The following is a 13887-nucleotide window of genomic DNA, read 5'->3' on the forward strand; positions in this document are numbered from 1 at the left end:
ATTATTTCTAATCGAAACCATGCTCTCTTTATATAAACTATAAAATGTACTATGTATAAAATCTTGAGTAGCTTTATCAATTGATTTCAGATTTCTTTACATGTTTTTCGAGTTTGTGAATGATCCACAGCAACCTCTTTCGTGACTACTCGATAAATGGAAAATTCATTTACTACAGTTAATCTGATAATACAATCATAATAAAAATTGCTGAATATTTTCCGTTTTTAAATATTCGAATATATTCAAAATAATTTGCTGTGTTTGTATATCTAAATCTTTATTATTAAATTCATACCAGTCTTTATTCTCACTACACTGTACAATTTCATTGTCTTCATCCGACCATTGTCTAAAGAGCGCCATATTTCTATTTATTTAAAGAAGTTTATGAGTTAAATAAATCTCACCTAGCCACGACCATGCTTATCGTAGACTGTCTCTGAAAGGAATATTTCGAAGAAATTGTGTAGACAGGCCTTTCCATATCTTCGGCTAATAGAAATGCATTTATGTCTTCATGTAAACATTATTTTTCATTTCTTAATTTGATATAAATAGAGCATGAAATAAAAATTCACAAAATTCAGAAAATCATAATGCAAATAATGCATTATGATTTGATTTTAGCGTAACTTGAGGAATTCGAATTGTAAATATTGCTCAATTAACAATAGTAACCTATATCAACTAAATTGAAAGTTATGATACATTCTCAATTAAGAAATGTTCAAAATGTGTCCAAACATTTGGAACATTGCAGAGTTTATTACACTGCATTCATTTCATCATCTTAGTCATTTGGACAAGGCTGGTTTAGTTTCATAAATTGTCCTTTTATTAATACCATGAAATTAGTGTTCGAATTAGGGCATCTTTCAGACCATTAAGAAAGCCTCTCTGTCCACTCTATTACGTAGGAAATTGGTTATTAATAGCTCTATTGTAACATGGTAAGTGCGTTGTCGTGTTGGAAAATCTAGAAACATAATATCTGTGAGACTGAAATATTCAATTCCAGAGGATTTTTATTGTGTGTTTCTTGGTATAGTCATTAACACAAATTTTGTCGATTAACAGTACCATTTCCAAAAAAGGAACATTCAGCCTAAAAGTAAACGATGAAGATAAATTTTGTTTTGCTATTTATTCTAAGTCATAATCTCACAAAACTAGTCATGTATATGGATCATAATAATTTATATCTTCAACTAAATGCATTTTTTGAGAATGATATTCATGGTGTTTGAAAACACTAGGAACAGAATGCTCGAAAACAGGATGTTTTGTCCAATATTCTTGGGCTTGTTGTAGGATGATCTAAAATTGCTGTTTCTGGTGCTTCATAACACTTTTTAAATGATGAAACTACTTTTTGCAAAGACGGCGCTACTATTGGGAAAATGTTGACAATTACTATGCTAATATACTTTACCTAAATGTATTTCCATTAATGTCCCACACAATAATTATTCCCTGCTTAAAAATAAGGGAATGAGAAAATATAAGTGATTATAGAAGGTATTTGTATCGTAATAAAATCAAAACAAAAACCGATGTGTCTCAGAATTTCCTTAAAATCCAATTAATACTATAGCTAACTGTTTTCTGTAGCCCACTCTGTATTATTTGATCACTTGTATTCTTAGCTTTATTTGATTGAATAGCTGGCAAACCGTTTTTAGTTATCAAATATCGAATGTTGAATCTATTGGCGGATCTGAATTTAAAAAGCTGGCTGGTGATAATTATATGGGAAAAAACGAATCTAAACTTCGAACTTTCGGAAAATTACGCAAAAATCAAGCATTATAATAAAAATCTTGAAAAATTAATGAATTTTGCTAGAAATGGATAAATTCCACAAATATTTTGTGCGTGTACTTACGAAATAACCTACTTCCTCTGCTCTTTTTTAACTCAACAATATATTTTTCTTACTAGATGTATAGCTGCAGTAATAGCTCCATCATCTTTCTTGCGGTATGCGTCATTTCAACATTTCATCGATTTCTCCCAATAAAATAAGGAATATAGGAAACTACACTCACTAGATCACTATTATAATTTGTAAAAATTCATGACACATTAGTTTTTGAAACTAGGCGGTTCACGCGGAGATATCAGAAGTTTACAATACACAGATTAGTTGCTCGTTTAAAATGAGTATAGACAAAGTAAAAGCTACAACAATGAGCAAGTGAGAGGTTCTCGAAAGAGGAAAAGTTTCAAGTTACAAATTGCTTTTGTGAAAGCTTCTAAAATCTTTTTCATCGGCAGCAAAGAATTAATCAAGAATACATAAACGTTCTGACGTTTCCACTCATCGGGTAAAGAGCGAAATCACATAATTTATTTCATATTTCAGAGCAATATCGATTTCTGAATTTACTCTTTAAACTTCTAACTTCAATTTGAAAAAGTTTGTTGGCCAATTTGCATTGTCTCGTGAGGCTTACTGCCAACATTTACTTTCATACTGTTAAAATTCAGAAAAAAAAGTACAAAATCCAATTTCTTCAAGATGTCAAGAATGAAAATTGATAGAAGGCGGAATTACACACACGAGCAAAGCTAATATCTCATATACTAGTAGCTTACAAGAGTAGTAGATTGTTAATTTGATAAAAAAATACATGTAGGCCTTTCTGATAAGGTATTTTAAATTACCAACGTGTTAAAAATTACTGGTGTTCTGTATTTTGATTTTTTAGCGCTGAAAAAGCTGGATAGTTGGAAAGTCTATTAGTGGTACATATGAAGTGGGATTAGAAGAGGAGAAATTAATGAAAAATATAGCAATAAATCATTAAGGAATGCAAGTGCTGGACAGGTAATTTTGATTTGATGAGAACTTGCTCAAGTTCAAAATCAAATCCGTTGAAGATGTCTACACAATAAAATTACAACAAACTGAAGAAAAGTGTAAAGAGTGACCGTAAAACTAATGAAGATTTTATTTAACAGTTATCCTGGCTTAAAATCATTATTTATTTGTGTTAGTAAACGTAGGTAAATTCTACAATTGGGTGATATCTCATAGAGTCAAGATATTAGCCGATATTATAAACAATGCTGTTGTGGATAAGTCACGCGATATGATGTTGATGTAGCAAGATATTAAAGCGAACAATTATATTGTTACAGTAGATTATTCAAAATTGTTGAATGGATGTAAAATTGAAACTTTTAGACAACAGTCCTGTCCAGCAAGTGTTTCAAAAACGTTCCTCTTCTGGCGTCTCCTTAATCAATGGTTTCCCAATCAATGAATAAGGCATCTTACTTATAGACAAGCATACTTATTTATTTGGTAAATATTATATTTACAAGAATGCTACTGAATATATTGCAATAATTTATTTACACTGAACGAACAAAATAGTCGAAGAACACAGCATATTACCGTAACTATATGAGTTGGAAACGTTGATGTGGTTATTTCTAGAAATAGTTATTTCAAAAACTTGAATGAAGGACTACACACTTGAAAAACAGTATCCTATGCTAAGCTCTGGGGTCACTAGGATTTTCCTGTCGACGACTATACATTTTTATGCACTAATCTTTTTTCGATTTATCGTCTCTTTACCTCGTTTTTAATCACTTTAGATACAACTGTAACTCCTAGAATAAGGTTTTCCGTAATCAATGGTAATCAAACTTTTCAGAATGTTTTTACAAGCAACTAACGAATCCAGCTCATCGGTACATTGGACTAGTTTAATAGCTGATTGGAAACTAACCACGAGTATGAATGATGCACTACTATCTCAGTTGTTTCGTTTCATTCCTCGTATCATACGAACTTTAACAATCTAATAGTGATTCATTAGAATTCCATGTGTTTGCGTTTATTTTTCTTTAAATCTTATCTTTCTCTGAGTTTTTTATAAATAGATTCATCTCGTAAGCCACATCTATTCGATTTTCTCTTCAACACATGAATTAAATGGATAAGTTTTGTAACTCCAAGCTTAATTGACGGAGCACTGTTGCCTGGGGGTGAGCGTGAAGCAGCTATTCAAGTGGATGACGTTTTGTATTATGTACGCAAGGGAATCACCAAACGTACAGGAATATTGTCGCAGACGTGACGAAAAGCTCCGTTTTCGCACCTACAAGGCCACTCACAGCGTTTTTAAAGGCGCAAGCTATTATCCCCTACTGATACGAAGTACGGTTGTATTGTTTTCGAATATTTAGAGTATATTGGGGCTGCTTGATGAGAACACTCTACTTTATAATCCAATTCAAGTTCCAGACTACTTAGTTATGTTGTAATTTCTACAGTACTGGATGCTAGAGTCGAAATAATGACTTTTGAAAGGGAATATGCATGTGGTATAAATTCGCTTGATTATTATCCCTATGAAACATTTTAGTCGCAATTGTGTCATTAAAAAATGCAAAGTAAGTGAGCGAAATTCAAATTTGATAAACGCATTATCATTGGCCGTGACGTCAATAGCCACGTACTGTACGTATATATCGGAGTCAAAACAAAATGTTGGTTGTGTTTGGAAGTAATATCTTGTTTATTCTTGTGTTCCGAAGTGTTTTTATAATTTGATTATTATTGTGGCATTGATTATCATCTACGAAAAGTGGTTTTGTGAAAGCACAATCAGACAATCTACCGAATATAGATCTATTCATAATGACTGCATATTTTGCATCTAATCAAGATTTTTACATTGGCTGAGGTCATAGGAGTGAATGCTGCAAGGTAATCAATATAACGCAGGGGTTCCCAAACTGGAGGGCGCACTCCCTTGAGGACGCGTGGAGAAATTTCAAGGGACACCCAAATAAATAAATAAAAAATTTACAAAAATAATTTCCTCAAATCTTTGAAATAAAGTCTTTCTAAGTTTTCATAGTTGTTTTTGTAAAGTTTTAATAAAGTTGTAAACTGTATCAAAGAAGGCTACAGTTTATAAAACTACAAAATACACAAGAGTTCAAAGTTCTCAAAACCGTCCCCCTCCATAGCAGACGCAACGGCCGTGTGTAACGTATGGCCTTGGTGTGAGTTCGAGTGTCCCCGCACCCCTTCCATCCCAACCCCTACAGCATCAGTCCAATTTCAATAGCCTTGAAGTTTGTTCAGTGCTTGCGTTGTAACTAGTCCGCTCTGGCACAGTGCTTTCCGTGAAATATCAGCGTGTTTGCTGTATTGTGGGTGTTCTATAATTGCTGTGACGTTCGAATTGAAGTAATTGTTTTTGTGTTGTGTGCGTTCTGTGTGAAGCTGAATCAGAGAAGATGAACACGGCAAAGAAACGCAAGTATATTGACGATTATATTCAATATGGGTTTGTTTCCTTGCTTAGAGATAATGTTGATCACCCTCAGTGCATTATTTGCTATGAAGTATTAAGCAATGACGCGATGAGGCCTAATCGTCTTCTGAGACATTTGTCAACCAAACATGCCTCTTTAAAGGACAAACCTAAAGAGTTTTTCGCTGCAAAATCTCAGAGTTTAAAGTGCACGAAGTTAGATAGCACTGGATCTGCTGCTCAGTCATCTCTAAAAGTGCTTGAAGCTTCTTATGAATTATCTCTTCTTATTGCTAAGGAAAAGAAAAGTCACACTATTGGTGAAACGCTTGCTAAACCGTGCCTATTAAAAGCAGCCGATGTTGCCCTTGGAACTGATAGTAGAAAAAAGCTATCACAAATACCACTTTCAGACAACACCGTAAAACGCCGAATTGATGATTTGGCCAAGGACATTGGAAACCAGGTCAAACTTTTTTGAGAAACACGAACTTTCTTGGCAAAAAATTATTGGTGTATGCACAGATAGTGCTCCTTCAATGCTTGGCTCTCGCTCAGGCTTTGTGCAGTTGGTCAAAGAGAAGAGTGCTGACGTGGTTGGAATTCATTGTCAAGCCTTGGCAGCAAAAACGCGACTGTTTAAAAGTCTTTGTGAAGATTTAGGAAGTGACCAAAAAACACTGCTATTTCATACAAAAGTACGATGGCTATCAAATATATGTTGAGAAGACTATTTGCGCTCCGTTAAGAAGTGATTACGTTTTTGGCACTGTAGAAACAAAATGAGCTTAGTGCAGAGTTCAAAAAACTCAGTAACCACGTGATTTTGGCCTATTTATCAGACTTTTTTGACACGTTAAACAACCTAAACTTTGGAATGCAAGGTGCAGACTCAAATATAGTAACACATCGAGATGCCATCAAAATGTACGTTAAGAAACTACAACTTTGGATACGTAAAATGTCAATGAACCCCAGCAACTATTCAAATTCCATCAAAGTAGTGTCAGTCTCAGAAGAAGCATGTTTTGAGGAAGTTTTTGTAGGACCGCTTTTGGAAAACTCCATAATTCACCATTTGAAGAACCTCAAGGAGGAGTTCAGCAGGTACTTTCCTAACTTGTCAGAGGAGCCCTCATTTTGGTTGAAGTACTTAAAAGTTTATCCAAGTGTTTCAAAGAAAGCTGTTCGGATGTACTTGATTTTTTCAACAACATACATGTGCGAAAAAGCGTTTTCAACTCTTGTGGCGATCAAAACCAAGTACCGCAACAAACTGGATGTTGAAAGTGACCTACGCTGTGCATTGTCTGAAACTCAACCCAGGATCTGTCAACTTATCCAGAACATGCAAGCGCACCCATCTCACTAAATTACGTTTTATGTTTTGTTTTTGTAAGTAGGTAGGCCTATTGCTTAAACTCAAAATGTATCTGTGTTACAATGTTAAATTTTGTATCAGTAATTATATTCGTTTTTTATATAATACTTGTTTTAATTTTCATCATACGTACAATTATTGAATCTTTCCATTCTGCGTTACCGCATTCAACAATGAATAAAAAAATCTACCTACTCACCGTATCAAGTAGGCATATACTGGGTATGTACGGCACCGTGGAAATAGGGTATTGCAAAATGGAAAGCTGATATGTGTAGGGGCGCGTGGGGGGTCTCCAAATAATCAGAGGGGGGCGTGGTACAAAAAAGTATGGGAACCCCTGACATAACGCATAGTATAATATATTTCATAGTTTTTTAAGTATAAATACTTACAGCAAGGAACGTCCCACTATTACAATTTTTATCCAGATATCTCATTCAGGTTGCGCATGCTTAAGAATGCGCAATAAATAATTTTGAGATATTGAATCTACTGTTGTATTATTATCTACCAGTATTATGAAGTCTTGTATGTAATTGACATTTTCCTGAGTTGATTATGTCTAAATTCATTTTAGAGAATCTTAACACAAACATTTTGGATAATGAGGTAGACATCGAATTATATCAACAATTTATTCTATGTGATTGTTTATTATGGACCATTTACACCATTGCATTCTTGTTTTCGCATGTCTCGGAACTTGGAAAAACACTTTATCAGGTGTCTTTATACTATAGTACAGTACAATATAAAACGGTTATTCAACTTTTTTCATGGATTTTGTCGTTATTTAAACGAAAAATTTATATAAAGTAACTGCCACACTTGAAGTAAACAAATAATGGACGTCATACAAAGTTCGCGAAAAATAGCGGCATTCAAAACAAGCCAAATTCAATTGAGACTATTATTTTGAAAATTATTGGGACTTTCCATTTCCAACCAACCTCTCTTTGGAATTTAAATATGACTAACATTTCATATTACCAAGGTAATTTGAAATAGAAAATACTCAATTGTTCCTTTAAGTTCAATTACTCCTTTGTTATATCCTACATCACAGTGAATAAGTGAACCGAATTTGAAATATATCGCTTCCAATTAGATCCTTTATAAACAATATCAGAACTAAACATGATGAGAGAAATAGTAAAGAGGAAAATTAATTATCGTCTTATAAAAATATCCAGATTATAATTAGGTTGAAACATTCCTTTTTCTATTTCTGCATTCCAGATCTTTCAGTACCTAAGGCCGAGGCCCTATTTTGTTTCTTCTGTTTATTAACGACATCGCCTATCTAGACATCAGTGGTAAAATATGTCCATTTGCAGACGACACTAGTTTCTTTTGGAACAACCCTGATCTCATGTCACTTCATAGGACCATATCTAGTGATCTAATCACTATTAAATCATGGTGCGATTCCAATTTTCTCTGTCTCAACGTTTCTAAAACCAAAGTTTTATCATATAAAAATACATTGCAGCCTTTTTTTAATAAACAACACCACCATTGAAACTGTAAAATTCTTAGGGCTTGTTGTAGAAAATTCCTTGATTTATATATTGCCGACTTATCTCTTCTGTTTTGCGCTGATATCAGTTTCCAAATAAATGAACTTATTCACCCCCTTAACAGTCTATTATGCCCTTATTGAGTCGCATCTTAGATATGCCCTTCCCCTCTGAGGTACGTGTGGTGTGACTCAATTTGAGCAAATCTTCAATCCACAAAAGAGAACTCTTAGATATTCACTCGGAATAAATAGCAGGGCTCCACATATGATATAACAAAATTATGTATGTAACATTCAATTAATACTAGACTTGATATACATGTCTATTGTTATTTGCATTCTCGGATAGAAACTGTGAAATTTGTTTTGGAAAAAATATTTCTATTTTTTCATATTCATGGTGGTGATTTATATATGAGTGGCTTGCTTTGAAAAATAAGTTAGTAAAATTCCTAAAGTTTTGTCATTCGATGTGAAAAACCGTCTTTATTATTTACAAGATGTTATTATTCAATATACTTTTCCTGAAATTTAATATACTTGCCTCAATGATAGATCCCCTTCGAGTAATGCGATTCTGGAAGTCTGTGGGATTATTCTTTCAGGTTTTACATCCCATCTTCTTCCGATGGTCAGCCAGAGAGAGCCAGGTCTTTCAAATAGGGAAGAAGTTGCATACTATGCATGCATACCTTAATTTACTGATATTTGCGATGTTTTCTTTGTACAACTATCTTTGTGGTGAAAAATTATTTTTTTTTATAACCAATGCCTTTTCGAAATTTTTACATCCAGCTGATTCAAAAGCTAACCAAAATACTGTACATAAGTACATACATTCTCCAACGATAATGTATAGTTGAAAATCCTTTTGCATCCCGAAAAACCCATACCATCACCTTTTTGCCCGACTTATAAACTCGATTTTGACCAAAAATACGAGGTCTCCAAAACGTCATGCTTCAATTCAGGATCATTGTGACCTACCCTCATAAAGTGACGCAAAATTCGTTTGTACTATACACCAAATATTGTTGAGATTATCGTATAAAAATGTTACCCCAGATTTCAGTCAAAACATTCTTTACGATGCTTTATGTGACATTTAGTGCTTCTCTCAATTTTTGTTAAATCTTATCCTATATGTTTCAAATGTTTTATAGCGTTAATGCACTTTTCGGAGTTGTTCACATGGATCGTCTTTTAGACTTCCATACGTATCAACTTATATTTTACGAAAATATTGTGACGCATCAAATTTTTTTTTTTTTTATTTAAAATTAACGTGCTCGGCTACTATGGCCACTTGCACGGGAGCGGTTATAATACATTAAATATGAAATGGTTCATTGATACAAGTATACAATATGAATACACAGTAACACAATTGTTCTATAGTTGGTGGTACAGCTGTACATCTTTGAGAAACTGAAGTAGAGAGGTAATTTGTTCCGAGTTGTTAAGGACTCCATTGTAGTTCTGGCTAAGCCGAAACTGTTGTCTTTCGACGGTATATTTGCGACACTCGGTCAAAATATGCTTCATGGTTAGGTACGAGTTGCAGCTGGAGCAAAATGGTCTGGCAGTAGTAGTCATAAGATATCCATGAGTAAGTCTTGAATGGCCAATTCTTACTCTTCTAATCGCAGTTAAGTCTTGCCTTGAGAGACCAGCGAAGATAATAGGTTGGTTACCAATTGAACGCTGTATTTGACGTAGGGATGTGTTAATAGTGTCCCAATGCTGCTGCCATGTAACTTTGGATTTTCTTTTGAACTGTGATTTTAAATCCTTTCCAATAATTACATTGTCGGTGACGGTATATGTAGCTGCAATGTTTGCCTGTTTGTTTGCTAGTTCGTTGCCTTCGATGCCAATGTGGGTATCCAAATTAAAGTAACTGCTATTCCTTGGGATGAGATAAGCTGGTAGGAGTCATGTATTGATTGGACAATAGGATGTTCGGTAAATATATTTTGGATGGATAAAATAGAGGCAAGTGAGTCTGTACATATGGCGACGAGCTTATAAGGTGGAGAGATTGAATTGATGGCCTGTAGAATGCTGAATAGTTCACCTGTGTGAACGTTACAGGTTGATGGGATTAGGGAAGATTTTATTGCAATTTGTGACGTTGTAACAGAGCAGCCTACTCCTGTTTCATTTTTGGATGCATCTGTGTATAACACTAAATCATAGTGGTTATTCATTATTATGTCATTAAAATCATTTATAATTAATTGTTTGGGTGTTGCATGCTTATTGTATCTCATAAGGGATGTGTTGAATTTAGGAATGTTGATAGTCCATGGGGGAGTAGAGGGGATAGGAAGGGGGCTAGTTTGTTTGAGGTTGACGCCGTCAAGCAGCTGGGATAAAATTAAAGGGATAGGTTTTAATAATGGCAAGGCTGAGGAGTTGTGTAACGTGTTAGAATTTGATGTGAAAAGCGAGTAGACAGGATTGAGGGGGTTAGCCGATACGGAGGCTGCGTAAGAAAGCAGAATTTGCTGCCGTCTGATCCAAAGAGGGGGCTCATTAGCTTCGCAGTAGATGCTTTCTGCAGGACTAGATCGAAAAGCACCTAAACAGAGGCGTAAAGCTGTATTATGCACCGAGTTCAGGAGATCGAGATCAGATTTTGTAGCCGAGATATATATGTGACAGCCATAATCTAATTTCGAGCGAATGATGGCCCTATAAATTTTGATAAGGGAGTTTTCGTCTGCTCCCCAGTGGTAATGCGAAAGGATTTTAATAAGGTTTAATCTTTTGCCGCATTCGCCTTTGATTTCTCGAATATGTTGTTTCCAGGTGAGCCGAGAGTCGAATGTTAGACCAAGTATTTTACAGTGATCAACAACAGGAAGGCGGTCATTGTTAATGAGGATAGTAGGAGATAATGTAGATGGTCGTCTACTAAATTTAATAATTCTGGATTTTGTTTGTGAAAAAGTTAATCCTAAGTGAATTATATTTTTACTTAGGGTGTTTACTGCTGACTGAATTAGATTAGTTGTAGTAGGAGTAGATGTGCCATGACAGTAAATAACCAAGTCGTCTGCATATAAAGCATACTTGATGGGAGGCAGGAGATCAGAGCAAATATCGTTTATTGCTAGATTGAATAAAGTGGGGCTTATAACCGATCCTTGGGGAACACCATCAGCCTGGGCACAGGTTGACGAGAAAATTCCATTAGCAAAGACTTTGAATGTCCTTGAAGTTAAGAAATTCCGAATAAAATGAAATATATGTCCGGAGATATTTAGTGAAGTTAGTTTATTTAGAATTGACTGTCTACTGACAGAATCAAAAGCACCGTCGATATCAAATATAGCTGCAATGACCTCTTGTTTTTTATTAAGGGCAACAGAAATATGGGATTGGAGAAGAACCAGATTGTCTTGGGTCGATCTATGTTTTCGGAATCCCGACTGTTCTTTTGAGAATAAATTATGTTTATCGAGAAACCATAGAAGCCGCTTATTAACCATCTTTTCTAATAATTTGCACATGGTACAGGTAAGTGATATGGGCCGGAAAGAGTTCGGGGAGGTAACATTTTGTTCAGGCTTTTTAATAGGAATTATCGTAGAAGTACGCCATTGGCTAGGGAATTGATTGGTGATCCATATAAAATTGTAAATTTCTAGAAGCTTGCGTAAACCTGTATTGGAGAGTTTTTTAAGAAATATGTACGGGATGTCATCGAGACCGGAGGCAGTATTTTTGCAGCTACTGAGGGCTGAGGTAAGCTCTAAGAAGGAGAATGCGCAGTTAAGAGAGGTGATATCTTGCGTTATAGTCGTAGAGCATGGGTAGGTAGTTTTGTCTATGGAGGGTGGTGTGAAGTTAACTTTACATTTAAATTTTGATTCAAAGGTTTCGGCCAGAATGTTGCTGATTTCTTCATTTTCACTCACTATTTTATTGTTATATAAGAGAGTCGGAATTTTTAAATTGGAATTGTTACCTTGAATTTGTCTTATTTTATTCCAAAGTTGGGTGGGACTTGTATTAACATTTATGGAAGACACATAATTTCTCCAGGAACATTTTTTACTTTGCTTTATAATATATCTAGCCTTGGCTCTGGTTCTCTTCAGATTGATAAGGTTCTCTTGTGTTTTATGACTACGATACAAATTAAGTGCTATTTTTTGTTGTTTTATAGCACTTTCACAGCTGGAGTTCCACCAAGGGACAGTTTTTTGTTTAGGACAGATATTATTTTTACCAATGTGCTGATGAGCAGCTGAAAGTATAGCATCTGTAATCCTCAGTATGTTATTGTTTATATCATCTGTGAGAGATAATTCCGATAGGTTGGACTTCGTTTGAGACGTATAACTAGTCCAGTCGGCAGAGTTTAAGCGCCAATACCTTCTGGATAAAGTATCATTTTGGTTAGGGATACTGGAGGATATGATAATAGGATAATGATTGCTATCATATAGATCATTAGCGGTATGCCTATTTAGTGAAGGGGCAAGTTTGGGGTCACAAAAGCTAAGATCAATACATGAGAAGGTGCCAGATGAGAAATTCAAGTGTGTATTTGATCCAGTATTTAGCAAGCATGAGCCAGTACAATTGATCACGTTTTCGATGGTTTTTCCCTTTCCCATGGTAATATTGGATCCCCACATTGTATTATGGGCGTTAAAGTCACCTACAAGAATGTATGGTTGGGGGAGTTGAGAGATTAGGTTGAAAAGTTCTATTTCTTTTAAAGGATAATTAGGAGGAATATATAAGTTGCAAATAGTAAGATTATTTGGGCACCAGGTGGAAACTGCAATAGCCTCAAGATCTGAGCGATTTGCCCGAATGGCATCAAATTTAAACAACTAAGAATATAGAACAAAGTTGGTACAAAAAAAACAAAGCAAATAAAATATATTTCGTTATAATCAACTTTTGCAGAATAATCTGGTAGTCCTTAAGCTGTTTTGTTAGGTTTACCCCTTAAAAAAAACTTAAAACAAGACATATTGGCTCTTCTGGGAAAGTAGAAATAGATAAACATACTCGATATGAGCTCTTAGAATCTTAAACTCATGAAAAAATGATCCGTAGAAGTATAAAAGACAGTGACAATTTAAAATGATACTTATTTACAAAATATGATTAGTTTCATCAGTTGAAGCCCCAGAGAGGATACCCGTCTTCGACTATAATCCTAATGAATCTTTCTATACTTATAAATCACTATCTTCTATAAATTGTGTATCAACTGTATTACTGGAATTAAATTAGATAAATATTGTCTTTGATGTTGTGGTTTGCTGTTATTAAATAACATTGAAATGCACAAGACCATTCATAGTTGCCGTTAGACGTCGCCGTTTGCCTTTCTGTTTATCGTTGGTGACTTTCAACATCGTCCTTAGCAACTAAGCAATAGAAAAAAGCAAATCACATCCGTTTGGGCTTGCCACGTTTTTCTCAATAAGAAAAACACAAAAATATCACAAAAATTAGGTTTATGGCAGCAACGTCAAGTTTATGAATACGTCAAACGGCAAACGTAACCCACGAACGGCAACGGCAAACGGAAAGTCAAGTTTATAAATCGACTTTTGGTGATGAAACACAATCTCGAGCCACTATGTTTCGCTGGTTTTCTGAATTCAATCACGATCTCACTTCGTTACAGGATCATTTTCGTGAAGGCTGTCCAAAATCGTTTG

General features: G+C 34.8%; 1 protein-coding gene across 1 annotated transcript; it reads left to right on the plus strand.

Annotated features, from left to right (window-relative positions):
* The first annotated feature begins 5268 nt into the window (after nucleotides 1-5268).
* On the plus strand, nucleotides 5269-5766 carry LOC130900548 (SCAN domain-containing protein 3-like). Its single transcript, XM_057811245.1, has one exon. The coding sequence runs from the start codon at nucleotides 5269-5271 to the stop codon at nucleotides 5764-5766; it is 498 nt and encodes a 165-aa protein (XP_057667228.1).
* The last annotated feature ends 8121 nt before the right edge of the window (nucleotides 5767-13887 follow it).

Source organism: Diorhabda carinulata, chromosome X (genome assembly GCF_026250575.1).
Source record: "Diorhabda carinulata isolate Delta chromosome X, icDioCari1.1, whole genome shotgun sequence".
In the NCBI taxonomy this organism is placed as follows: domain Eukaryota; kingdom Metazoa; phylum Arthropoda; class Insecta; order Coleoptera; family Chrysomelidae; genus Diorhabda; species Diorhabda carinulata.